The sequence below is a fragment of the Tetrao urogallus genome (assembly GCF_951394365.1).
Source record: "Tetrao urogallus genome assembly, chromosome: 1".
Lineage (NCBI taxonomy): Eukaryota > Metazoa > Chordata > Aves > Galliformes > Phasianidae > Tetrao > Tetrao urogallus.
Window position 1 is genome coordinate 120,710 of NC_136813.1, and position 24,731 is coordinate 145,440.

Below are 24,731 nucleotides of genomic sequence, written 5' to 3' on the forward strand. Positions count from 1 at the left end.
TCCTAAGCGTAGTCTCGGCTCCCCCGATGCCTGGGCATATCAGCCAGGCCTGGAAACACCTCTGTGCATTGCAGCACCCTTCCTGTCGACCCCCTTACTGTGGCTCTGCACCCCAGCCTCCTCTCCGGACAGACTGTGATACTCACCACCGTTCCTTCAGAGGCTCTTGCTGCCATTTGTTACTAGGAAACTCAGTGCCCGGTAGTGGGAGGGACGGGAGGGGAGCAGGGCAGTCCGGCTCACATTACACAGGCTGGGCCTGGACCACTCAAGCCAGCCCCTCGCACTGAGCTATCTGCTAATTGGAAGCAGCTGTTCGATTTGGTGACTCTGCATCAACTGAGGTTACCGCTGTCTTCCTTGCTGTCCCAACCCTGCAAGTCCCATAGGAGAGTAAAGGGCTGCCGGTACCCCGGGGGCCTTCTGCCCATCCTGGACCCGTGCAGTCTGGCAAGCAGGCAGTCGCGTCTCTTTCCCAGGAGGCAGCAAAGCTCTGACTGCATCCAGGAAGGAGGGAAAGGGAGAAGTTTGCACTCATTTCATCACCCCAGAAACCTGACTTTGTGTTCCTGCGTTGCCCCAGTGCTCTCAGCTGCTCTTCACACCCCCCATTCACGTTCCCAGTTTCCCCGTCCCCACAGCAGCAGTCCACAAAGCCTTGCTGCTCTCCCTTCTGCTTTCCAAGAGTGACATCAGTAATCAAACCAGGGCAGGTTCTTTTCCCCATATCTGTGCCCTTACCTGTGCCAGGCGCTACTCCAGACGTTTCAGCTTTATCCCATCCTCAGCCACTGAGATCCCCTCGCTGCATCCCTCTTTTTGTTACTCTATTTTTTCTACTCTCCTTTTACTTAAGTTTTCATTTACCCACCTGCCAGGGCTTTGAACTCTGCCTTGTACCTTCCCATGACCCAAGCGTCCAAGTTACAGTTAGGATGATGCAGTTGCATCACAGAAGCAAATGTGGATCCCGTTCTCCCAATTCTAGATGCACGTAATTGTTCTGGGGAAGTTTCATTAACTCCCAAGAGGAAGAGCAATGGACTTGGCTAGGACCACTGAACTGGTGCAGCTCACCAGCTAGCAGTCCTCAAGAACGTGTAACTTCTTTGACCTTCTGTTCCTGAGAGATGATGAGGATTTGTGTTTGCTAGGTGCAAGAGCAGCATGTGGCATTGCTTGCACAGGCATCAGGCACTGGGGGTGTGCACGGGTTTCTAGTTCCTGTAGCCCACTGAGGTAAACATTCTTTTATATGTAGGAAACACTTTTTTAGACTTTTATTTCTGTCACCAACCCAACAATTTCTGCAAGAAAAATCAACCTAACAGTTGTCCTGAGGTGGGAAAGAGGGCCAACAAATAATGGTACCACATCTCTCAGAAAGGGCTGGCGCTGCTGTAGAGCTCTGCAGACCAAAGGTTGCCATTTGTAGTCCCCAAACTAGGCAGCACGAGCCACCTCTGCCCCCCCAAGACAGGGAGGTTCTGGCGTCCTGCGTCTGCCATGAGCTGCTCCTGAGCGTGGTTATGGGACCAGCAGCAAATGCTTTCAAGAGAGTCCAAGTGTGAGCTCATGCTGCCGCCATCCCTGCAGACCACTGAGCCTCGTTTACCGGCGGCTCGGAGCGGCACTGGGGCTGGTGTTGTGCACGAGCACTTTGCTGAGTTGCTCTGGCTGCTTGCAGGGAGGGCGGGCAGAGCCCTGGGGGGCTCACAGCCTTTGGGTGCCGCACGTATGGCCAGCGTGTCCAGCAGCGCTGCGGCTGCACGGAGCCGCTCCTCCCTTCTTGTCCCTCCCCCACTGCTGCAGTGAAATGAAGCTACAGCAGGGGGAAATGGAGTGAAGGAGCCAGCACGAACGAGGAGCAGCGAGAAGGAGACAAAGGAGGAGAGCGAGCAGTGGAGAGTGGGACGGGGAAGGAGCCAGGGCAGCTGGCAGTTCAGAGCGAGTTGCTGCGTTCCTGCTGTGCCACCACCACCCTCCATGGTACCAGCTTGGGGCATCCCCAGATCTCCTTTCCTGGTTGAACAATGGGCCCTGTCTGCCCTGTGAGGACGGGGTTTTATCTTGGGCATTCCCGGCTGTGGGTCTGTCCTTTGCAATAGAGCCATTCTGATTTATTGTGCTCTGGATGTAAGCCCATTCCAGTTCTGCTGCACCCCACCAGGGACACCCGATTTGCACTTCGCATTTTTTTTGAACCTAAATCCCTGTGGTCATGAAAAGCAAGCTACTGGGGAAGGGGGGTTCGGCAGGGTCACTTGTTGGGATCGCTCCCAGTTTTAAGCCCATATTTTTCAGGATAGAGAGGTGCTAGGCTGCTGCTTGTCCAAAAATCTCTGAGGTCTTGCAGACACTGTTTCTCAGCTTTGCAGGAAGCATTCAGCTGTTAAAGGCACAGGAACCAGCTGGCTCCGGTGTTGCCAGGAAGGCTGCTAGTTGGGAAGGATACTTGGCTGTGTGGGAAAAAAAACGATGTGACAGAGTACCAGCTGGTAACACCAGCACATGGCCAGGTCTGCTCTGCTTGGTGACGTTAGGTGCTGGCCTAGGGCTTCATTCCCTTTCCTTCACACCTTTTGCTCTAACAAGTTTTCGACTCATGAGGGATAAGTGATACAGAGCAATCAAGCGGAAGGTACCTGGCAGGCTCTCCCTCCCCACGTTCTTATTCTGTCCTTCGTTTGCTGCTCTCTCTCTTAACCAGCTTCCTCTGGTTTGCATTCCTTGCAGGATTAAAGAGTGCTGCAAAGAAGATCAAGCAACCTTCTGCTCTGCAAGTTACCAGCAATGGAGCAGATGAAAGGGTCGGCCATGCTTCTGTTGGAGCTGCTAATCCTTGGGGGCCTGAGAGCAGAGAAGGGCTCTGCTGTCCTGGGCACCCTGGATCTACAAATAGATGAGGAGCAGCCAGCAGGCACCATCATTGGGGACATCAGTGCTGGCCTGCCCCCTGGCACCAGTGCCTACATGTACTTCATATCAGCGCAGGAGGGCAGTGGCGTTGCCACTGACTTGTGGATAGATGAGAACAGGGGCATCATCAAAACAGCCCGCGTCCTTGACCGAGAGACCCGGGACCATTACAGCTTCATAGCTGTTACCCCCGAGGGCATCACAGTAGAAGTGAATATCCAAGTTAATGACATCAACGACCACGCTCCAGCCTTTCCCAAGCAACACAGCACTTTCCAGATCCCAGAGCACACACCTGTTGGCAGCAGATTTCCCTTGGACCCAGCCTTTGATGCTGACAGTGGCCTGCTCAATACCCAAGGCTACGTGATTAAGGGTGACAATGTGGGGCAGGCCTTCCGTCTGGAAACACGGCGAGGACCCAATGGGGTCCTGTATTTAGACCTGGTGGTCAGCAACGTCTTGGATCGGGAGAACCGTTCGTCGTACTCCCTGGTGCTGGAAGCCTACGATGGGGGCTCTCCTCCCAGGAGCAGCCAAATGACGCTGGATGTGTCCGTCCAGGACATCAATGACAACGCTCCCACCTTCAACCAGAGCCGCTACCATACTCTCATATCAGAGAATTTGAAACCTGGCAGTAGCATCCTGCAGGTCTTCGCGTCCGACGCGGATGAAGGAGACAACGGTGATGTGATTTATGAGATCAACCGGCGACAGAGTGATCCTGACCAGTACTTCACCATCGACTCCCGAACTGGAGTCATCAAACTCAACAAGGGTCTGGACTACGAAGTCAGGAAGGTACACGAGCTGGTGGTGCAGGCACGGGACAGGGCTGTCCACCCTGAGGTCACCACAGCCTTTGTCACTATCCACGTGCGTGACTACAATGACAACCAGCCCACCATGACCATCATCTTTCTGAGCGAAGATGGCTCCCCTCAGATCTCTGAGGGAGCCCAGCCCGGTCAGTATGTGGCACGCATCTCTGTTTCTGACCCAGATTATGGAGAGTACTCCAATGTCAATGTCACCCTCGAGGGGGGGGATGGCAAGTTTGCCCTCACTACAAAGGACAACATCATCTACCTTATCTGTGTGGACCAGCTTCTGGATCGGGAGGAAAGAGACTCCTATGATTTGCGAGTGACAGCGACTGATTCGGGAACACCTCCGCTCCGAGCAGAATCAACCTTTGTGCTGCAGGTGATAGATATCAATGACAACCCTCCACTCTTTGACCAGCAGGAGTACAAACAGAGCATCCCTGAGGTTGTGTACCCAGGCAGCTTTGTCCTGCAAGTGACCGCTCGAGACAAAGACCAGGGTCCCAACGGGGAGGTGCAGTACAGCATCGTGCACAGCCAAGACACCCATTCCAGCTGGTTTGCCATTGACCCTGCCACAGGTATCATCACCACTGCTGCCCCACTGGATTACGAGAAGGATCCTCAGCCTCAGCTGACAGTGCTGGCCACAGACAGGGGAACCCCTGCCCTCTCTTCTTCAGCTGTGGTGCTTGTGGCCCTGCAGGACGTCAATGACAACGAGCCGGTGTTCAGGAGTAATTTCTACAACGTGTCCCTGAAGGAGAACACCCCGGTCGGTACCTGCTTCCTACAGGTAGGTACAGCTGTCAGGAGCTGAGCTTGAGGAGGGCACAGACAGGGCTGTGAGAGGTTGGAGATGAGAAGGATGGTTGCGCAGATTTCATGGCTTCGACAGGCAGAGAGCTGTTCCCTCACCGTGAGCAGGAAGCTGGCAGAGCACTGTTACACATCTGCATGCTGGGGGGTGCCTTTGATGCCAGAGGCAGATCTCAAGGAGTCCCTTTGTGCAAAGCACTGCATTGCGCTCAGCTCACATGGTGACCTGCTCTGCCAGGCATTGCTTGCACAAGAGCAGAGCTGTCCTTGTCAGCCTGGAGTACCAGCAACAGTGCTGAGGAGCAAAGTCAGGCCTCAGAGCTGCTTGTGGCAGGACTGGTAACTTCTCTCTCCCTCTGGTGATGGACAGCAGCATTAGTTATACGTGACTGCTGCTGTTATATTACTTCAGAAGCAGCATCTTTGGGATTTGAGCTGAGAGGCACGTGCTACATCAGTCTCTGTGTAGTGAGTCCTGAGGGGGGTTGCTGCCCCTCTGTTAGCTCTCATGGGGGCTCAGCTGTGCCGTCTATTCCATCAGCATGACCCTGCAGGCTCCGTCTGGGCAGCACAAGGTCTGTCCCTGTGGGACAGGTGGGGCCAGATCCATGCTGGGACGGAGGTCAGGAGGAGGCTGAGGATGGCAATGGGCTCTGGGACAGGGCAGGAGCGGTGTTGCCCTGGGGGACACGGAGGCCTCAGGTGCTTGCGGGGACAACTCAGCTGCGGCGGCTCCGGCAGAGGCCCCTCTCGTTCTCAGTGCCATCCTGCTCAGTGCTGCTTACTGCAAAGGCAGGAAGGCATTCTGGAAATATCGCCGGCACTGAAGGCTGGGTTTCTGGCTGCAAGTGCGAGGACAGGCAGGAGGGGGGTGGGAAGATGTGAGACTGTGGGGATGCCATGAAGATGCTGGTAGGGCCACAGGGCTGCGCCGTGCTGAGACGCCATGCGGCAGTGAAGCCATCCTGGCCTGCACAGCACAGCGCAGGGAGGCACCCGTCCAGCAGCCGGCAGGGACTGGGGGGTTGGACAGGTTTCGATGGTCTTGGCTTGGCCCTCATGTTTCATTTGGAAACGGTGCATCTGGGCCGAGCGCAGGTACCTCCCTCGTGGCCTCAGCATAAAGCAAACAGCGCACACATCTGCTGCTGCTTCCTCTGGGCCGGGAAATGTGAGAGGATGGGAAAGGAGGCCGGCCAGGCTGCCGACTCAGCACCAGGCCCCAGCAGGCTCAGGCCAGGCAGAGGAGCTGGCAGAGCTGGGAGCCAAGGAGCCACGGCCTGAGCTGCCCAGTCCAGCCACCCCTGCCAGGAACTGGAGGGCTTCCATGGGCTCTTTGGGGTGCACAGCAGCCAACAGCTGGTGCCACATTTCATAGGTCACACGTCAGGTGTGCAGCCCCACAGACCCTCTGTTCCCACTGCTTGACTTCTTTCTGTGACTTCCAGGCATCAGGGCTCATCTTGTCTGAGGGTCCAGACCTGCATAATGCTAATGAGAGCCCAGGCCTTGCTGACACGTCCTGCAGGATAAAAGCAGCTGCTAAGGCTGACCCAGAACAGAAAGGGTTTTGGTCTCCATCAGACCATCAAGTTTCTAAGCGAGAAACCATGGGAGGACCAGTTCCATTTTTGGATATTGACATCTGCTCTGTGTGGGCAGGACAGAATGACAGGGAGGTGGGGACACCACGTAACTGACCAGGGAACCACTGCAGGTCTCCTGCATCCCAGCAACATCCCATTCTCCCCACCACGGTGTTCTCTGTGTTTGATGTACAAACAGGGCTGAGCAGAGCGGGTTGCTGGCCTGAGCACCTGAGAAAGATTCACACAGAATCACACAGAATGGCCAAGGTTGAAAGGGACCTCAAGGATCATGAATCTCCAGCCCCCCACCAGATGCAGGGCCACCAACCTCCACATTTAATACTAGACCAGGCTGCCCAGGGCCCCATCCAACCTGGCCTTGAACATCTCCGGGGATGGGGCATCCACAGCCTCCCTGGGCAGCTGTTCCAGCATCTCATAGTAAAGAAACCTCAACATATTTATTTATTACTTATGTTTATCATGGGTCGAGTCCTACAGTAACTGACCCTGCGTGTGCCTAAGCAAAGGAAATAGCAAACCACGGTTCAAATCTGAGATGAGAGAAAAACACAAGCACAGAAGGAGCCTAAGTAACCAATGAACACAAGACCATCAAACAATAGAGCAGGGAGCAGACACTAGTCAGTTGTCTCTGCTTCACTGTGTAGACATGAGCTGGTAATACAGATCATAGAATCATAGAATGGTTTGGGCTGGAAGGGACCCTTAAGGTCATCCGGTTCCAACCCCCTGCTGCAGGCAGGGACACCTCCCATAGCCCAGGTTGCTCACAGCCCCATCCAGCCTGGCCTTGAGGGCATCCAGGGCAACCTGTGCCAGTGTCTCACCACCTTCACAGGAAGACATAATATCTAGTCTAAATCTGCCCTCTTCCAGTTTAAAACCATTTCCCCTCGTCCTGTCACCACACGCCCTTATAAAAACTCCCTCCCCAGCTTTCCTGGAGGCCCCTTCAGGTACTGGAAGGCCACTCACTATAAGGGCTCCTCGCAGCCTTCTCTTTTCCAGGCTGAAGATCCCCAGCTCTCTCAGCCCGTCCCCATAGGGGAGGTGCTCCAGCCCTCTGATCATCTTCATGGCCCTCCTCTGGACCCGCTCCAACAGCTCCATGTCCTTCCTGTGCTGGGGGCTCCACAGCTGGATATAGAATCACTTCCCTTGCCCTGCTGGCCACACTTCTCTCAATGCAACTCAGGATGCCATTGGCCTTCTGGGCTGCAAGCACACATTGCCAACTCGTGTTGAGTCTTTCATCAGCTGACATCCCCAAAGCCTTCTCCTCAGGGCTGCTCTCAAGCCGTTCTCCATCCGTTCTGCATCTGTGCTTGAGATTTCTGTGAGCCAGGTGCAGGACCTTGCACTTGGTCCTGCTGAACTTCATGAGGTTGGCGTGGATACTTTAAGGCTCATCAGCTCACATTCAAATGCTGTGTTTACATGATGTGGAACTTTGTTCTGTTATGAATTCACTCTGCTGGCTTACATTTGTTTCAAACATTCTGTTGGATTGACACTGTACCAAGCTGCATGCATGGTCAGATATTTTCTTTCTGGGCCTTTCTAACTTTTTAAGCTGAATCAGGTATTGTCTGTCCTCTGGCAGTCTGCATAAAGCAGAGAGTTGTGTAAACCCCATATTGTGAGCAGTGGTTGATTTGACTGAAATGTGAATGAGATGAGATGGTTGATTATGGACTCCTGTATAGATCCAGTATCAGTGATTTTGGAACCAGGCTTTGTGTGCTTCACTTGCACCCATACACACAATTGTTAGGGAAGAACATCAGCAATCAGAAGCTGACCAACCGCGTGCACAGTGTGTATCCTTGTCTTACAGTTTTGAGGACAAGTCTGATGAGCTTTGAAGCCCGAGTGCAATTCTGTGGTTCTGTGGGGGGCTGTGCTGCATGAACAGCACTTGGGCAGCCTCTGGGGCTGTGCGCTTTATAGCGCCTGCATGAAGTGCTCTAGGCTAAAGCAGGCCACAGTAACACGGAGTCTTGAGGGATCATCCTGATGCATCGATTATGGCCCCGAAGGGGAATATTTGTGAGGGAACACAGGGAGCAGCCACAGACGGGGACCAGAACAGCAGGAGGACTGATGACCACTGACTTTGCTGCCAAGGAGAGCAGGAGGATGCTGCTGTGTGCATTCGGTTTCTTGGGACAAAAGCTTTAGCATTAACCTATTTTCAGGTTTTTGCACAGCACAGAACAGGCCTTCTCCTCTTCTGAAATAGGGAGACAAGCTTTCAGAGACAAAATGAGGAGATGTCTGTGAGCTAACTGGGGATCAGCGTGAGGGGAGGGAGCGCGTCGTGCTTCTGAGAAAGGGACCATCGTGTGGATGAATCTGGGGTGCAGAGGGACATGGGACATGGGGGAGATGCTGGTACACAGGGAGGTTTTGGGGGAGGTGAGCGCTGTTGTTACCGCCAGAAGAGCTGCATTTGTTCCAAATTCCTGTGAAAGTTATTTCCTTGTGCTGCCAGCAGCCTCCTCCTGGGCTTGGCACAGCAGCCAGCGCCATGATTAATTCAAGTAGCATTTCCCCTGGAGCTGCAGCAGCTTTTCCACTGCAGCCGAGAGGCCCCAGCCCCTCGTGCTCCTCTCCCCCCATGCTCTGCTCCTCCCCCAGCCCCCTCCACAGATCCCTCCTTCCTCTGCTCTGATCCCCAGCCCCCTCACAGCTGCCCCTCTTCCTTCATCTCTGCTTTGGCCCCAGGCCCCCTAGAGCTCCCCTTTCTCCTACAGTCCTTGCTCACACCGTCCCTCCTCCACGCCACCCGCAGCCCCACACCTGTGCACCCTACCCCCCAAAGTGCCCAGCCCTGCTTCTCCCCTCACAGAGCCCCACAGCATGCTCCCCCTCCCCTTCCCTTAGTCTCTGCTCCCTCCTCTTCTCTCCACACCCCTTGATTGCTGCCAGCTGCTGATGTCTGCCCCCAGGGGACCCTTGCTGTTTTACCCCCAGGACAGTTCTCGCTGGCAGTGCTTTTCCTCATGGGCATGGCCCTGGGGCACCCCAGCGTCTTCTGCTCCCCATCCCTTTCTGCTGCTCTCCCTCTGATACGCCAAGCTCCACTCTTATTCATACATCTCTGCCTGTGTCCTGTCCTGCTGTGTAGACACAATCTGCCAGCTCTCGCTGCTGAGCTCTGTGCAGTCAAATTGCAGCCCAGCAACCCACTTTAAAGTCCTTGGCATCAGCGTCCCCCAGCAGGTTGCATCCAGACCCTCTGACATCCTACGCTACACCGCTGCTGCCCTGCTTGAATCCCCTTGAGACTTTTCTTGCAGAGTCCTATTTTCTCCCCTGCTCAGCACCCAAACTCTTCTGCTCTGTTGAGGTTCCCTTTAGCTGTCTGCTGCAGCTCCCATTTTGTCTCCCTGCTGCTCGAACAGAGAGGACACCTGGATGCTTGTGTGTCAGCCTTGCTTATCCTTGTTCTGCTCCTTACTTTCCCCTGCTCTCCGCAGCACTAAGACTCCCAGGAAGTTTGCACTCACCTTCAGGTTCCTGCAGGTCTTGTCCAGCCTTACTCCCCATTGGGATTCTACCTCCCCGCTAGTGTCTGTGTTTGCACTGCTTCCCCTCTTTCTCAAAACCGAGGGCTTTTCCACATCTCGGCACAGCCTCTCCCCTGTTCTCCATACTTACTCTTGCACGGCTGCAGCAGCCCTGCGTCTTCCCACGCCTGGACCATGGCTGTGGGGCTGCCAGCCAGAGCCTTGCTGCGCCCTGTAGCCGTGGGATGCAGCGGAGCAGGCACACAGTGCCTGCAGCTGTGCAGAGGAGTCCCCCCGGATGTGGCGCATCCTGCAGCCTCAGGGTCTGACCCTCGCCTCTGCCACGCGTGCTGGACAATCACTGGGGCCGAACCCTGACCCCGTTCATTCCTCTGAGGCCCGAGCGTGCTGGAGGCTGAGACACAACCCCGGAGCCAGAGACAACTCCTGAAATAGCAGCCGTGGCCGCTCCCTGGCTGCTTTTAGCTGGTCAGCATCTGTGCCAGGGCTGGGGAGGGCAGGATGCCTGGCACACACTCAAGCAATGGGAGCCGTGCGTGGGATCGTTGACCACACTGGCGCCAGCCTCCCCTTCTCTCCCACCAAGAGCCGTCACTCTGAGGGGCGGGAGCCCAGAGCCAGATGTTTGCCAAAGCCGCAGCGTAACATGTGCGTAGCAGAGATCCAGCCAGGGCAGGGCTCCAGATGAGCTCCCTGCTTGCTGACAGTGCTTACTGGAGATGGGGAGGATAGCCAGAGAATGGCTGCTGAGAGGGACTCCATCCTTTCACGCACTGCGGACTGTGAAGGGGGGCACGTGGCTGAGCAATGAGGCTGGGAGGGCAAGGCGCTCTGGTGCTGCCCTGCAGACAGATCCAATGGAGAAGCCTTTGCTCAAAGTTGTGCAGTTGGAGACTGCACTATGTGACTCTCTATCCTTCTCCTCTGAGGGACTCAGAAGAGCTTTGTGGTCTGTTGACTCCACTCCCTTCCATCCCATCTTGCCAGAGGACTAGAAGGAGGTAGGTGAAATAAGGCCTGAGTTCTTTAGTGCCCATCTTTGTTCTCCCAGTTCTCTGTGTACTGCGGAGAGGCACACCTGCTCAGTGCACTCCTTCCCTCAGAGCAATCTTAGCTCCCCGATATTTGTGCTGCACTTTCTTTTTCCCTAACCGTGCAGCATCTTGCAGTTTTTTGCCATTCTTTTCTGCTACTTCAGCCACAGCAGTTCCATGAGGTTCCCCTTCTGCCCAGTTGTGCCTGTCAAGTGGCTGCAGGGTACACAAGCAAAATCTCCCAGCAAACTGCAGGAAAGAAGGATCAGGCAGCAGATGCTGCTGGCTGCGTGCAGGGCTGGTGGAGCAGAGCAGCTCTCTGCTCAGGGCAGTTGGATGCAGATCACAAACTTGCAGAAAGGCGACCTGTGTTGGGGCTGCCCAGGACCACAACTCCACAATGCCTAAGGGCGACCTGTGCTAGTTCTCAGTCACCTGCACAGTAAAGAAGTGCTTCCTGTGCCTCAGTTTGTGCCCATTGGCCCTTATCTTAAGAGTGGGCACCATAGAAGAGAGCCTGGCTCTAACATCTTTGCACTGCCACTTCAGCTATTCATAGGCATTCATGATGTTCTCCATGCATCTTCTTTTCTCTAGACTAGACAGGCCCTGCTCTCTTAGCTTCTCTTTACAGCAGAGATACTCCAGTGCCTCCAGCATCTATCGAACCTTTGCTGCAGTCCTTCTGGGACATCCATGTCTCCCTCGTGCTGGATGACCCAGCTCTGAACCCAGTGCTGTAGGTGAGGCCCCACCGGAGCCGAACAGAGGCGGAGGATCACCTTAACACCTTCCTTCACCCCCTGGCAGCGCTGTGCCTAACGCAGCTCGGGGCAGCAAGGCCCATCTCAGCAGCAAGGGCGCATTGCTGGTTCACGGTCGTCGTGTCCACCAGGACTGCCAGGTCCTTTTCTGCACAGCTGCTTTCCAGATGAGTGGTCCCGGCACATCCTGATGCCTGGGGCTGCTCCTCCCCAGGGGCAGGACTTCGTCCTTCTTGTTCTTGTTGTTGAGGTTTCTGTCAGCCTGCTTATCCAGCCTGTCACAGTCCCTCTGGAAGCCAGCATGACAATGGTGTATCTGCCAGTCCTCCCAGCTTTGTTGTTACCTGCAGACTTGCTGAGGATACACTGCCCATCATCCAAATCAGTAATGGAGGTGTGACTCAGGACTACATTCTGGACGACCCTGCAGTGCTCGTTTCTGGCCGCCAATTAGACTTTGCATTGCTGATCACCTCCGTCTTCTACCATTAAGCCTTTTCTCAGCCCTCCTCGCTGCCTTCTCATCCAGTCCATACTTCAGCAGCTTGTCTGTGAAGATCTTATGGGAACAGTGCAGATGCCTTCCTGAAGTCCAGGGAGGCAATATCCACTTGCAGGTGAAGTCTGAGGCAAAGCAGGGGTCCATTACCTTGCACTTTTCCACTAATTCTGTGTTACCAGGTCCCTGAATCACTCAGCAGCAGTCCTTCATACTGTTTTTGAGATCCCTGGCCAAATTCCAATCCATTTGGAAGCTGAATGCAAACAGCAAGTTTTTCATGTATTTACAGTGGTCAGTCAATGATTTCATTGGAAAATGCCCCAGTTGTACTTCGTGAGCCCCTCAGTGATAGCAGCCTCTATCAAAGAAAACTCTTGAAAGCACAGCATCAGGTTCCTCCCCTGAGTTCCTAAACACGTTCTTGGGTCTCTAGGAGCACATGCCGTTTCAATTGCATTCATTCTAGGAAAGAAACAGTACATTTCATGATTGTCTCTTTCTCCCAGTTCCTTTTCTTTACCTGACATTTTAATGTAATGATGCTCATAGAATCACAGCATGGCCTGGGCTGCAAAGGAGCACAGCGCTCATCCAGCTCCACCCCTGCTGTGTGCAGGTCGCCAACCAGCAGCCCAGGCTGCCCAGAGCCACATCCAGCCTGGCCTTGAATGCCTGCAGGGATGGATGGGGCATCCACAGCCTCCTTGGGCAACCTGTGCCACTGCCTCACCACCCTCTGCCTCCAAAACTTCCTCCTCACATCCAACCCAAACCTCCCCTGTCTCACTTTCAAGCCATTCCCCTTGTCCTGTCACCACCCACCCTCACACACAGCCGTTCCCCCTCCTGTTTATCCGCTCCCTTCAAGCACTGAAGGCCACCATCAGGTCTCCCTGCAGCCTTCTCTCCTCCAAGCTCAACAAGCCCAGTGCCCTCAGCCTTTCCTCACAGCAGAGGTCCATATATATGCTACCACCAAACAGTGCAGTTCTCTTTACTTTTACCATCCTGGTCTTTCTCCCTCTGCCTTTCATCCTTTCTCTTCCTCGGTTTCCTTCCTGGCACAAAGATGGTAGCTGTGCCAAACTATGGCTATTTTAGTTTAACATGTTACTGCTTTTGGTGCTTTTCAATTAGCACGTTTCTCCTACTGACATGCCTTTTATATACCAGTATTCACAAGACTGTTGTGATATTCCTAGGTCTAATTACACCATATCTGGCCAGTCACTTAAATAAACATTCAGGGCTCACCGTGCGTACAGATTTAAGAACACGCTCATCCTTTCTACAGTTGTCACACACATTTACACAGCAGCCATGGAGGGGCTGTCAGATGCACTGATACACAGATACACGTTTTGCTGGGGTTGTCTGTAAGGCTTCCTGCCCTCTCATCCGCTATCAACATTTGAGTGTCTTTGTCCCCTCTGCCCATCCTACTTTGGAGCACGGCTGCAGCACTGATTAACGACTGCCTATAGTAAACATTTTGTCTCCAAAGGCTGCAGTGAAACGCAGCTTTTCCCTTAAGGATGCTGTTGGTGTGAGGCCCCAGCCTCCAGCTGGATCTCTGGGCTGCTTTCTTCAGTTGCACTGTGATGCTCCTGGTTCAGGCTGCCCCACCGTACCAAAGGGGCACAGCCTCTTTCAGTTCCCCCTGTTCCTTCCACCTCTTGCTTCCACTGTTCAGGAAGCAAAGTCTTAATTCCCTTCCATCAGCTTTTTCCTTACTGTCTGTGCTGCTCTACAGCATGTTGTTGAGAGCGGCCTTGTATTCTGTTATTCCCCTTGTCTGATGTAAGAAGGAAACAGAAAGGGCAAAAAACAAAACAAAACAAGAACCAACCAAACCAACCAAAACAAAACCAAAACAGGCACGAAACGTGTTTCCAAATAACCTTAGAGTCACCAGCCTCAGAATTCAAGTGTGAACCAGGGCTGAATAACAATTAATGAAGGGAATAGAATCCTTCTGACACTGTTGCTCTTCTATGACTTGGCTGCACGATTTTGGCTAAGCAGTACATGCTGCAGAACAGCGTGGGACTAACATTGCTTAGCACAAACCAAGGCCTTCCTAGAAGAGGCAGATGGTGGAGAATGATGTGGCCCTGAGAGCACTAATTGGCTTTAATCGCCCTGATTAACCTTACCTGGGACCCCCAGCCCCCACCATCTGCCTGTGGTTCCAGAAGCTGCATTTAGGATCAGGTCTGGCACCGAAGCCTGACTGAAGCGATGTTAGTGTCTTTATCTCCAGCCCTGTTCCTAATCCTGCCTCTTACATAGACCCCAAACCCATGTTTTAGGCAGCTCATCTACTGGGGTGGATCCCCTTGGATATCCATATGTATTTCAGCCGTAACCCCAGTTCTCTTTCTGTCTTTATCTGCGTTTTCCTTGCCTTGCTCTGTTGAAGGACCCCAGACCCGGTTCATCCTCATTTTGCCCAGGGCTGCCGACGGCCCTGTTAGCAGCGCCTGTTCTGCCCGTTGTGTTTGGACTCGTGGCACTGCCCGGCAGCGAGGGCACTGCCTGTGTCACTGTGAGCCCTGTCTCGCCTTCCCTTAAAGAGCATCCGTGCTGTTTGTGTGCACAGGGGGGCGATGGCCGTGCAGCCTGGCTCTGGCAGTGACTGATCCTGCAGGGTCCGGTGGCACATATAGGCTGGGAAGCCAGTGCTGCCCCTTTAGATCAGCGTAAACCTGTTCTAAGCCAAATACATCGGATCTCTCGTGGCCCTTGGGAAAGGACTTCCTGCTTCCTTCTCCCTCCTCCAGGGAATATTTATTCCATTTGGCTGTGCAGCACCTTGGAGCTCTCAGCACATGCCAGCCAAAGGGGGCTTTACCCTTGCAGAATCCAGAAAGGGGAACATTGATATGAAAAATTGACCCCAGAAAACAGCTGAGGCAGAATTCTATATAAAAGAACTTCAGGACACGTTAGAGATGGTCCCAGGTGGAATTCAGGGTGTCAGGTGAGGCCAGGGCAGCATGGCAAAAGAGAGGTAGCCTGCAAGAGAGATTAAGGGAATGGGCAATGAACACAGGAATGTGCGTGTTCTGCTGTGTGACACTGCTGAGCGGGGGCTGTGCTAAATCATTGCTGTTGGCACTGGACATTTTTATGTGTGCGGGTGATGTAGATTCTGTTGGGAAAACCTGCTGGGAATCTGTGTCTGTTGCTGTTCCCCACAGGATCTCAGCACGCTTTGACTCCTGCTGTGGATTATGGAAGCGGAGGCGACTGCAGACCTCTGTAGTGAGGCATACATGTTGTGTGCAGTGGGTGGTATATGTCTTCTGGTCACAAGGCTCTTACCTTCTTGTAGGGATGCAGGTATTTGAGGAGAGCCCAGCTAGCCCTGTAGCCCCTTGCCCATAGGTTTGACAGGGATTTATGGACTGTGTTTCTGGAGCCCTCCCAAATGTCTTGTGTTTTCCCACCCCCACAGACACAGGGAAGGAGTGTACAGGTTCAGAGGAAGAGCTGTGAACTGCTCTGTGTATGACTGAGAGAAGACGAGGGAGAGAATCTATAACTGAAACTGAATGGCGTGGCTGCAGCAAATCCAAGGCTATACTGAGTGCCAAGGAGCCAAACAGCACAGCAAAGTTCTATACAGCCCAGTAGGCTGCCTTTGCTAGTGGCTCTGAGAAAAGGATGCAACAGCTGTACGAGAATCACAGTGTGACTGAGGGCTTGGGGACATGGAATAGTCTCTGGTCCAACTGCCTGCTCACAGTGGGGTCAGCTGTGGGGTCAGACCAGGCTGCACACCCAGCAGTGACCCAAATCTGTATTGAACACCCCTGCACTGGGTGTGGGGAAAGCCTTTCCCCGGATGGAGCCTGAACCCTGCGCTCCCAGCTCTGCCTGCGGATTCTGGTTCTGCTGTGAAGCACAGTGCAGAGCCCGGCTCTGGCTGCGCATAACCTCCCATGGGAGCTGGTGGGTCGCCGCTGGGTCGAAGCTCTCCCGCAGGCTGAGCGAGCTCCGGTCCCTCTGCAGCTCCCCTCCTTGCAGGGTTCCCGGAGTCCCAGCTGGTGGAGCTGGCAGGGATCTCTCAGGGCTTCAGGCCCGGCGCTGCTCCGGCAGGGACGCCCAGAGCGGTGCCGGCTCCGTGTCCCGGCAGCTTTGGGAGATCTCCGTGGGGGGAAACTCCGCAGCAGCGGACGTTCTGTGCCCCCTCAGTGTGCAGAAGTGCTTCCCGGTGTTCGGATCCTGAACTCCGTCCCCAGGGCCCACCTGGAACCTGGGGCGCTGGGCCAAGTCTTTTCCTGCGCCCGCGTTTCCCCGAACCGGCAGCAGCGTCCAGACGCGGTTCGGCAGGCGCGGAGCAGAGCAGGGCCGATGCCATCGCTTGCTCCTGGCGGTGCCCCGTGCGCACAGAGCAGATGCTGGGCAGCAGGGGGCCCAGGGCAGAGCCCCGTGGTGCTGCGCTGCCACTCAGCTCCAGGCAGGGCTCAGCTCCGAGCCGCCGTGCGGAGCCCCCCCAGCCGCAGCCGATTTGCCGTCTGCCCAGCTGTCCGTAGCACCGTGCCTTGGTGCGAGGACTGCGGGACGCAGTGCCCAAATCCTCGTTCAAGGCAAGGCCGTTGTCATCCCCTGCTCTCCCTTCCCTGCACATCTGGGCCCTGGATCAAGCAAGCAGCCTCCTCAGGCATGATTTAGACTTAGTCTGTGCTAGCTGTTGCCTTCTCTGTCTCATATGTGGACATTAAGCATGGAGGGCCTGGAAGACTTCTTAGGTTAAGGTTGAGGTAAAGGAAGCATTGAGCATCAGTCTTACTTGTGTCTGCTGTGACTAAACCACCCGCCCTATTCACAGTAGGCTGTTGTTCAGCCTCTTACTGCCAATGTAGTGCTAGAAGCTCTTATCATCCTCAATTTGCTTTGCAAGTCTCAACCTCACTTGAACTTTGACTTTCCTGACACTACCACTACATTCCTGGGCAGTGTTTATAAATTCTTTCTTTGTAGCTTGCCTCCCATATGTTGCCTTTTTGCAGCTTTGCCCCAAGGTCTCCGCTTAGCCAAGGCAGTGTTTTTCACAAGTACTGGGATGCGCTGCTCTTGTGCTTGGAGGATGCTGTCCTGGAGGCTTACGTGCTTTCTTGAGTTCTTCTAGCCTTTATAGTTGGGATCCCTTACACCTACCAGGTCCCTGTAGAAGCTGAGGTCTTGCTTTGTCTGAATCCTGGTACTCTCCTTCCTTGCTCCCTTTAGCATCCTGAACACTACTATTGCATGGTCACTAGATTATCAGCACATCTTCAGTCAACTCTTCCTTGTCAGCAAACAGCAGATCCAGCTGTGTGTTACCCTTTCTTGGCCTGGGAAGCTGAAGAGAAAGCTAGGGTCTGTGATGTGGAGGTGTTCCTCAGGAGCTGCTGCCTCCTTGGCACACTGTCTCAGCTCCAACTCCAGGGACTTACTGGGTCGTCATCGGTGTCCTTGTGCTTTAAGTCCTGTGCTGGATTTTTCACTGAATGCGATTCTTTGCTTACACAGTTCAGCATCACAGTACCCAGAATCAAGGAATTCCAGAGCGAAGTGCATTTTTGTTACGCTGCTGGAAAGCAATGAGCTCTGGCTGGCCCTGAACCAGGGTGCTGTCAGCACACTTCAGCAGGTTGGGGCCACAGGGTCACAGGGGCTGGAAGGGACCTCAAGAGATCATCGAGTCCAACCACCAGCTGAACGGTCCCTACAAGAGGTCACACAAGGAGGCATGCAGACGGGTCCTGAATTTCTTCATAGAAGGAGACTCCACAACCTCTCTGGGCAACCTCTGCCAGTGCTCTGTCAGCTTACTGTAAAAAAACAACTTCTGCTTGTTAGTACGGAACTTCCTTTGTACAGGTTTTGGGCCACTGCTCTTTGTCCTATTGCTACACACCACCGAGAAGAGCCTGGCCTCATCCATTTACCTCCCACCTCCCTTCAGGTGTTTAGAAGTGTTTATCAGATTCCCTGGTAAGAAGAGCTGTGTTGCTCTTCTTGTGGGTTGTCCTGCAACAGAGACGGCAGACATGAGCAGAGGCGAGGAGTGCCCCAAGTCCATGCTGTGCTCTCCAGCACCCGGTCAGGAGCGAACTCTGCACATCCCCCAAAGAACTTTGGGGCACTATTGATGTCTGGATAAGAAGTGGTGGAGGAAGCCAACAATACAGGGAGCTGAAGGAGAGATACTGTGGGGTGACAACAGAAATGTACCAGTCAGAGAAGTCATGCAACCATCCGTATGGGGCCTAGGACATGGTGGAGCAGGGTGGGACACAGGAGGTGGATAGGGCCGAGGAATGCTGCAGGACGTAGAAGTGCAATAGCCTGTTGCAGACTGGGCCTGGACGTGGCTATCATGGTGTGCAGCGCTGGGAGACACTGCCTGCAGACAGGGCTGCGCAGAGCTCTGTTCCCAGGCAGTCACTGCTTCCTGAGGCAGTGCAGCAGGGTGGTGAGGCCGGCCGCCAAGCACACATGAATGGGGAATGTCTGTGAGTACGCCTTGGCTCTGCACCCAAGTAGATGCCGGCCTGTGATGCCAGACTGCTTGAGGCACTCCTGCAGGGAGATAGCTGCAGGTACCAGAGAGCATCCAGGCAGATGGTATTGTGCTGTGTAATAGTGAGAGCTCGTCTGCTTCTCCCCTGTTCCCAAAACCCCACCCAGCCCCTGTGGCAGAAAGCTGGAGTTCAGATAACTTCCTCTGTCCTGAACTGTCTCAGGACAGAGATTGTCAGAGCATGGGGAAGGTTGGGCTGTTCTGGAAATACCAGCATCCTTGGCCAAAGAAGCCTACAGGAAACAATGTACTGTGCTGTAGAGCTTCCCACTGTACAGTACTTTAAAGCAGCTGACATGCATTGTAGAGTATTTTGGGAGTGATCAGCAGTTCATTTTGAAGGAAGGACCTTACTAATTTGCCACAGTGCCATCATAGCAGCTTAACCATTTCAGGTGTGTTTCCATCTGCAGTGGCTTTGCATGCTCCCAGTTAAACCCTATCATGACACACAGCTGGAATGCGGTGAAACAGGGCAGTTCTCCCATAGTGATATTCAGCATGGAGCCAGAGTGCAGGTAACTCAAATAAATGTTTCAGCAATGTGAGAGGTCAGATTTATACTCTCAGATGAGCAGCCCCATCTGCTGCTGTCTTACCATTAGATCCCTGACTTTAACACCCTCCTCTTGCTCCCTGACAGCCCTAGCTTGATGTTTGGGTCTCTAGACGGATTCTGATCTGAATTACACAGGTTTATAGTCATCCCATCCAGATTGATGCTGCATTTCACCTGTGGCCCTTTGAACCAGGTACTCAACCTCTGCTGCGCATAGTGACCATATGCACTCAGTGGCTTCAGCCCAGCCTGCCCCACAACCCTGTGCAGATAGCCAGGCCCTGCTCTGAACTCCCTGTGCCAAAGCTTCATGGTAGAATCATCACAGAATGGCTTGGCTTGGAAGGGACCTCAAAGATCATCTATTTCCAACGCCCTACTTTTGACAGGGTTGCCAACCATTGGATCAGACTGCCCAGAAACCCGTCAAGCCTGGCCTTGAACACCACCAAGCATCTCTAACCCGATGCTGCTGGTGCTGCGTCGGAGGGAGCTGGGATGGGGAGAGAGAAGAAGCTGAACAGAGAGGGAGGCAGTGGGCTCAGTTCCCCAGAGTGTGTTCTGGACAGGCTGCTGTCACGGCACCTGAGGCTCTGAGTGCTCTGCAGCTGGAGCAGAAAGGAGAAAGGAGGAATCCTGTTCCCTGGTGCATCTTCCAGCTGTGCCATAGGGCTGAGAAGCAAATCCGGTCCCTCTGCGAGGAGCACTGTGTTCACTGTGCTCTCAGCTTCCCCCCCTCCCCTGCAGGGGAGCCCAGGCCTGCAGGCAGGGCTGCAGGGCGCTGCAGGTGCTGACTGCCCTCCCGGGGCTGTGGGTGCCGGCCGGAGAGCTGGCGAGGGGCTCCCCCAGCTGCTGCCTCTACTCCCAGGGGCAGGAACACGAGGCCTGACGAAGGGCATGCTTCATTTTGTGTTCCCTGGCCTGGCAGCCTGTGTGCACTCTGGTTGTTCCTCCATCTCCGAGGATCTGGTAGTGGCTCAGGTTGGGGGCCCTGCCCGTAGGAAGGAACTGTTTGCAGCCCCCAGCTGGGCCCTTTCCTTGGCGCGTGTGCAACGTTCCTGCGCTTCTTGCTCACGGGAGCCGAGGCCCCAGCGCTGCTGCTGGGAGGAGCTGTGGCTGACGAGGCCTGAACTCCACTTCACCCGGGCCTGGCCCAGCTGCCTCCCTCCTGGCTTCGTGCTCCAGCTTTGTTCTCCACTCAGAGCTCCCAGCTGGTGGACGAGCCGTGGACAGTGATGCTGCAGCCAGGGGGAAGCTGTTTTCTGCTAGCCTGAGCTGCAAGGAACCCAAGGCAGAATGGGACCTTGCAGGCAGGAGCAGTTTTAATCCCCCTGCTGTGACTGCAACTGCTGCTGTAAATCCTGTGCCACAGGTTTGGCTGGGCCTGGTTGCCAGAGGGCAGTGCCATCCCGCTGTACCCCTTGGAGCCCAGGGCTGCTGGGCACAGGGCTCTGAGGACAGGATGGGACCTGGGGCATGGGGAAGGAGGGTTTTCTTCCCAGTTTAAGACAAGCTTGCAAAAGAGAATGAGCGGAAGGCCACGTCCAGCAGCTGCAAAAGCATGGCTTGTCTCTGGCTGGCTGCTCAGGCTGGGTGCAGTGGGGATGCTTGGCTGCTAGATCTTTGGCATCTGTGTGCTTTTCTGCACCCCCTCCCATACAGCCTTTTTGTTTGCTAAGGGAAGTCAGTGGATCTGGGTCGTGGATGTTGCCCCAGTGGTGCAAGAACAGAGGTTACACCTGGAACAAACCGCCTCTGGTGGCTGCACGGTGGCAGCACCTGTGTGCACCTGTGGCAGCACTGCAGACAGCAAGCGTGGTGCAGCTCTCATGAGTCTGACAGCCTGTGCTGCCCAGCCCTGTGTCTTCTGGGGACATAGGCTGACCCCGGTGTGCCCCGCTGCTGCCTGCACATTGCTCCAGGAACCCATGGGCCCTCCAGGGAGTGCTGCAGTGGAAGTCACCTTGTCTAGGACAAGAATGGCAGGGCTGAGACATAACGGTCAGCGTGCTTCACTGTGGCCAGCTTTGAGAGCTGCGCAGTGGTTTTGGGCTGTGCAATGGAGGGCAGCAGTGGGTTGTGGAGGTGGTGGTGGTGGGCTGGGTCCATCTGCTCAGGCTGGTGGTCTCAGCAGTGTTACGTCGCTCACATAGTGCCTTCCCCCATCCAGGTGACAGCCACCGATGCCGACAGCGGCTTGTTTGGGACCCTTTCGTACTCTCTTGGTTCTGGCATCGGCAGCGTGGTCCCGACGCAGTTCAGCATCGACAAGCACACGGGGCATCTGTGCACTGCGCAGCCCCTGGACCGCGACGAGGGCACGTCTGTCTACGATTTCACCATCACTGCTGTGGATGGGGTGAGTGCTGCAGAGCTCGTGGCTATACAGTGCCGCTGTCTCCGCACCGTACAGAGGATACAGGGCTCTTGCCCTGTTCTCTGCCCCATCTCTAATCACTGAGGGGGCAGTGAGGTGCTGGAACAGGTTGCCCCAAGAGGTTGTGGACAACCCATCCCTGGAGATGTTAAAGGCCAGGTTGGATGGAGCCTTGGGCAACCTGGTCTAATACTTGACCTAGCAGTAGGCAACCCTGCCTGCAGCAGAGGGATTGGAACCTGTTGATCCTTGAGATCCCTTCCAATCCAAGCCATGCTATGGTTCTATCGTCCTTCCACAGGGTGGCTTGAACTCCATGGTGTATGTGAAGGTTTTCCTGGAGGACATAAATGACAATCGGCCGGTGTTCTACCCACTGGAGTATGCTGCCAGCATCAGCACACAAAGCATGCCGGGCACAGCTGTGCTGCGTGTTACTGCCCACGACAAGGATGAGGGGATGCATGGCAGAGTGACCTATCGCATCGTCCTGGGGAACTCGCCCCCCCTCTTCTCCCTCAACAAGGACACAGGTGAGAGTGAACTCACGGCCAGCCAAAGGCAGCACCAGGCAGAGCAGTGTGATGCAGGAAGATGTGAAGAGTAGCCTGAGAGTTACTGCTTGGCCATTTCAGCTGTGCAAGATGCTACCAGAATGTCTATTGCTCTCCTATTTTGTCCTTGTTCCAACTTCTTGATCCTCTGGCTGCCCATTCTCAATTTCTGATTCCTTATTTCTTCTCTTTGCTCTCTTCTTCCCTGTTCTTCAATGTCTCCCTACACCTTTCCTCCTGCACAGTGCTTGCTTTGCCCCATCAAACTGTATCCTGCTTAGTTTTTTGCCCCTGCCTAATTCCCTCCTCTCCCTGCTCAGTTTACTCTCCCTCCCTTCTATTGCTCTCCTAGTCTAACCTTTCTCGTTGACCTCTCAATGCTTGCCTTCTTTGGCCACCAAAGCCAGAACAGTTTCCGCCTGGGGGAGTGAGTACATGGTTGTGTGATGCCAGGGGCTCTCAGAGGGACAGGATGGTGTTCTGTGCTCGCTACAGGCATCAGGTCTCCCCACACTAGATTGCCAGAATGTATCTGGGATGAAACAGGCCTATTGGCTACCGTTACACAGGGCAACCTCCTTTGTAGGGCCTGTCTGGGAAGGTCATTCAGCTCTGTATTTCTTCCAGGAGGCTCGCAGCACAGAACCAACCTGTCCTTGCTAGATTCTGGCCCTCACCCTGTGCCCCACCTCTGAAATCCTACTCCATCCTTCCCCTTCCAGAAGACTTTCTCTCTGTCTTGCTTACTGCAGCCCTCATAGCTGCTTAGCTTGGGGCTGGGCTTGAGATCAAGAAGGGAGAATTTGGGAAGCCTTCCCCAGGAATATTTGTCCTCTTTACTCCGATTCTTCCACGGCCAGTTGCCCTGTGACACACACTGTTTGCTGCCCATTTCGGTCTCAAAGGTTTGCTCCTTTGGTGCCGGATGATGGGCAGGGCCATGGGCACAGTGCACTCTGAACGCCTCTCTTTCCTAGGTGTCATCTCTCTCTCGTGGTCCCTGAGCGGTAAAGCCAACACCCTGGTGCAGCTGGTGATCTCTGCAGAAGATGGAGGGGGCCTGCAGGCGCAGCCGAATGCCCGAGTGAACATCAGCATCGTGGAGGGCACGGTCTCACCCCCTGTCTTTGAGCAAGCTCAGTACTTCTTCACAGTGCCGGAGGACACGCTGCAGGGCGCCACCGTGGGGGCTGTCCGTGCCCAAAATCCTCCCGGTACGGCTTTGCCCTTTCCTATGCAGCTGTTTTCACTGTCCCTGCATTGTCTCAAAGCAGAGATACTACACTTCCTCAGAGAGCAGTATTGTCCTGGGAGCTCCGTGCACACGCAGATGCACGCACACGTGAACGCGCACCCCGTGTCCCTCAGCTGCAGTGCATGCTCCCACACACGTGCTGCTGTGTGTACACACGTGTGCCCACGCATCTCACATACAGTGCACACTGCTGCTGTACTCCTCCAGAGCAGAGCCTGCCCCAGACAGCACTGTGCTGCTTTTCTACTCCCTTCAGAGGGCCAAAAGTCAGGTTCGCGAATAATTGCTGTTTTCACTGCCTTGCCTGCAGGTCACACCGATGACATCTTTTATTCCATCTCCTCGGGGGATCCTCATGGCTACTTTTCCATTGACTCCGACTCTGGGCAGCTCCGCACCAGCTTGCCTCTGGATCACGAGTCTCAGGCGGTCCTGGTTCTGGATGTCCAGGCCCGCAGTGGTTCCCCCCCGGCCTACAGCAACACCCGCGTGAAAATCTCCGTGTCAGACGTGAATGACAACGCGCCAGCATTCCCTTCTCCCTCTGACTCCATTCTGCTGCCAGAGGCCACTGAGCCCGGGACTACAGTGTACACTTTGCAGGCCGAGGACCGTGACAGCGGTGCCAACGGCCAGGTGAATTTTGAGCTGGTGTCAGGAGGCGAAGGCACCTTCAGCGTCGAGCGCTCATCGGGGGCGGTGCGGCTGGCCGGGGCGCTGCAGTACGAAGCCAGCGCAGCCTACAGGTTGGCCATTGTGGCCCGCGACAGCGGTGTGCCCCAGCTCAGCTCCACCTTCACGCTCCTGGTGCACGTGCAGGCTGAGCACGACAACGGGCCCATCTTTGACACGCTCACCTACCGTGTGGAGGTGCGGGAAGGCGTGCCTGTCTCCACCCGCTTCCTGCAGGTGCGGGCCCTGGCACGGGATGCAGAAGCTGTGACCCTGACTTACCACTTGCGTGCAGATGGAGATGCTGCCAGCTTTGGCATCATGTCTGAGAGCGGTTGGCTGTATGTCAAAAGCGCCCTGGACCGGGAGACGCGAGACCTGTATGTTCTCACAGTGCTGGCGTCGGCAGGAGGCGGCGGCTCAGGGGGGGAAGCCCGGAAAACGGGCACCAGCACCGTACGGATCAGCATCACTGATGAGAACGACAACAGCCCCCGGCTGAGTGAGGAGCGGTACTTCTTCACTGTTCCTGAGAACCAGGCTCCTGGCAGCAGCGTGGGGAGGGTGATGGCAAGCGATCGGGATGCTGGGCAGAACAGCCGTCTCACCTACCGCCTGCTCCAGCACGACTCCAATTTCCTCATCCACACGCAGACAGGTGAGAGTCCCCCTGGCTTCGTGGGCTGATGGAGGTGAGAGCTCAGAGCGTGTCAGAAGTGATGCAGA

The 24,731-nt window shown here is 54.9% G+C and overlaps 1 protein-coding gene across 1 annotated transcript in view; it reads left to right on the forward strand.

The window, feature by feature from the left end:
• Positions 1–2,793: 2,793 nt before the first annotated feature.
• The window catches only part of DCHS1 (dachsous cadherin-related 1), a gene marked incomplete at both ends in the record, with an annotated part of 42,746 nt that continues 20,808 nt past the window's right edge, over positions 2,794–24,731 (forward strand). The window contains 5 exons of the mRNA XM_079539744.1: positions 2,794–4,545; positions 21,318–21,506; positions 21,826–22,057; positions 23,056–23,292; positions 23,644–24,663. Of these exons, the coding sequence (XP_079395870.1) occupies positions 2,794–4,545; positions 21,318–21,506; positions 21,826–22,057; positions 23,056–23,292; positions 23,644–24,663 (3,430 nt within the window). The remainder of the gene's footprint in view (positions 4,546–21,317; positions 21,507–21,825; positions 22,058–23,055; positions 23,293–23,643; positions 24,664–24,731) is intronic.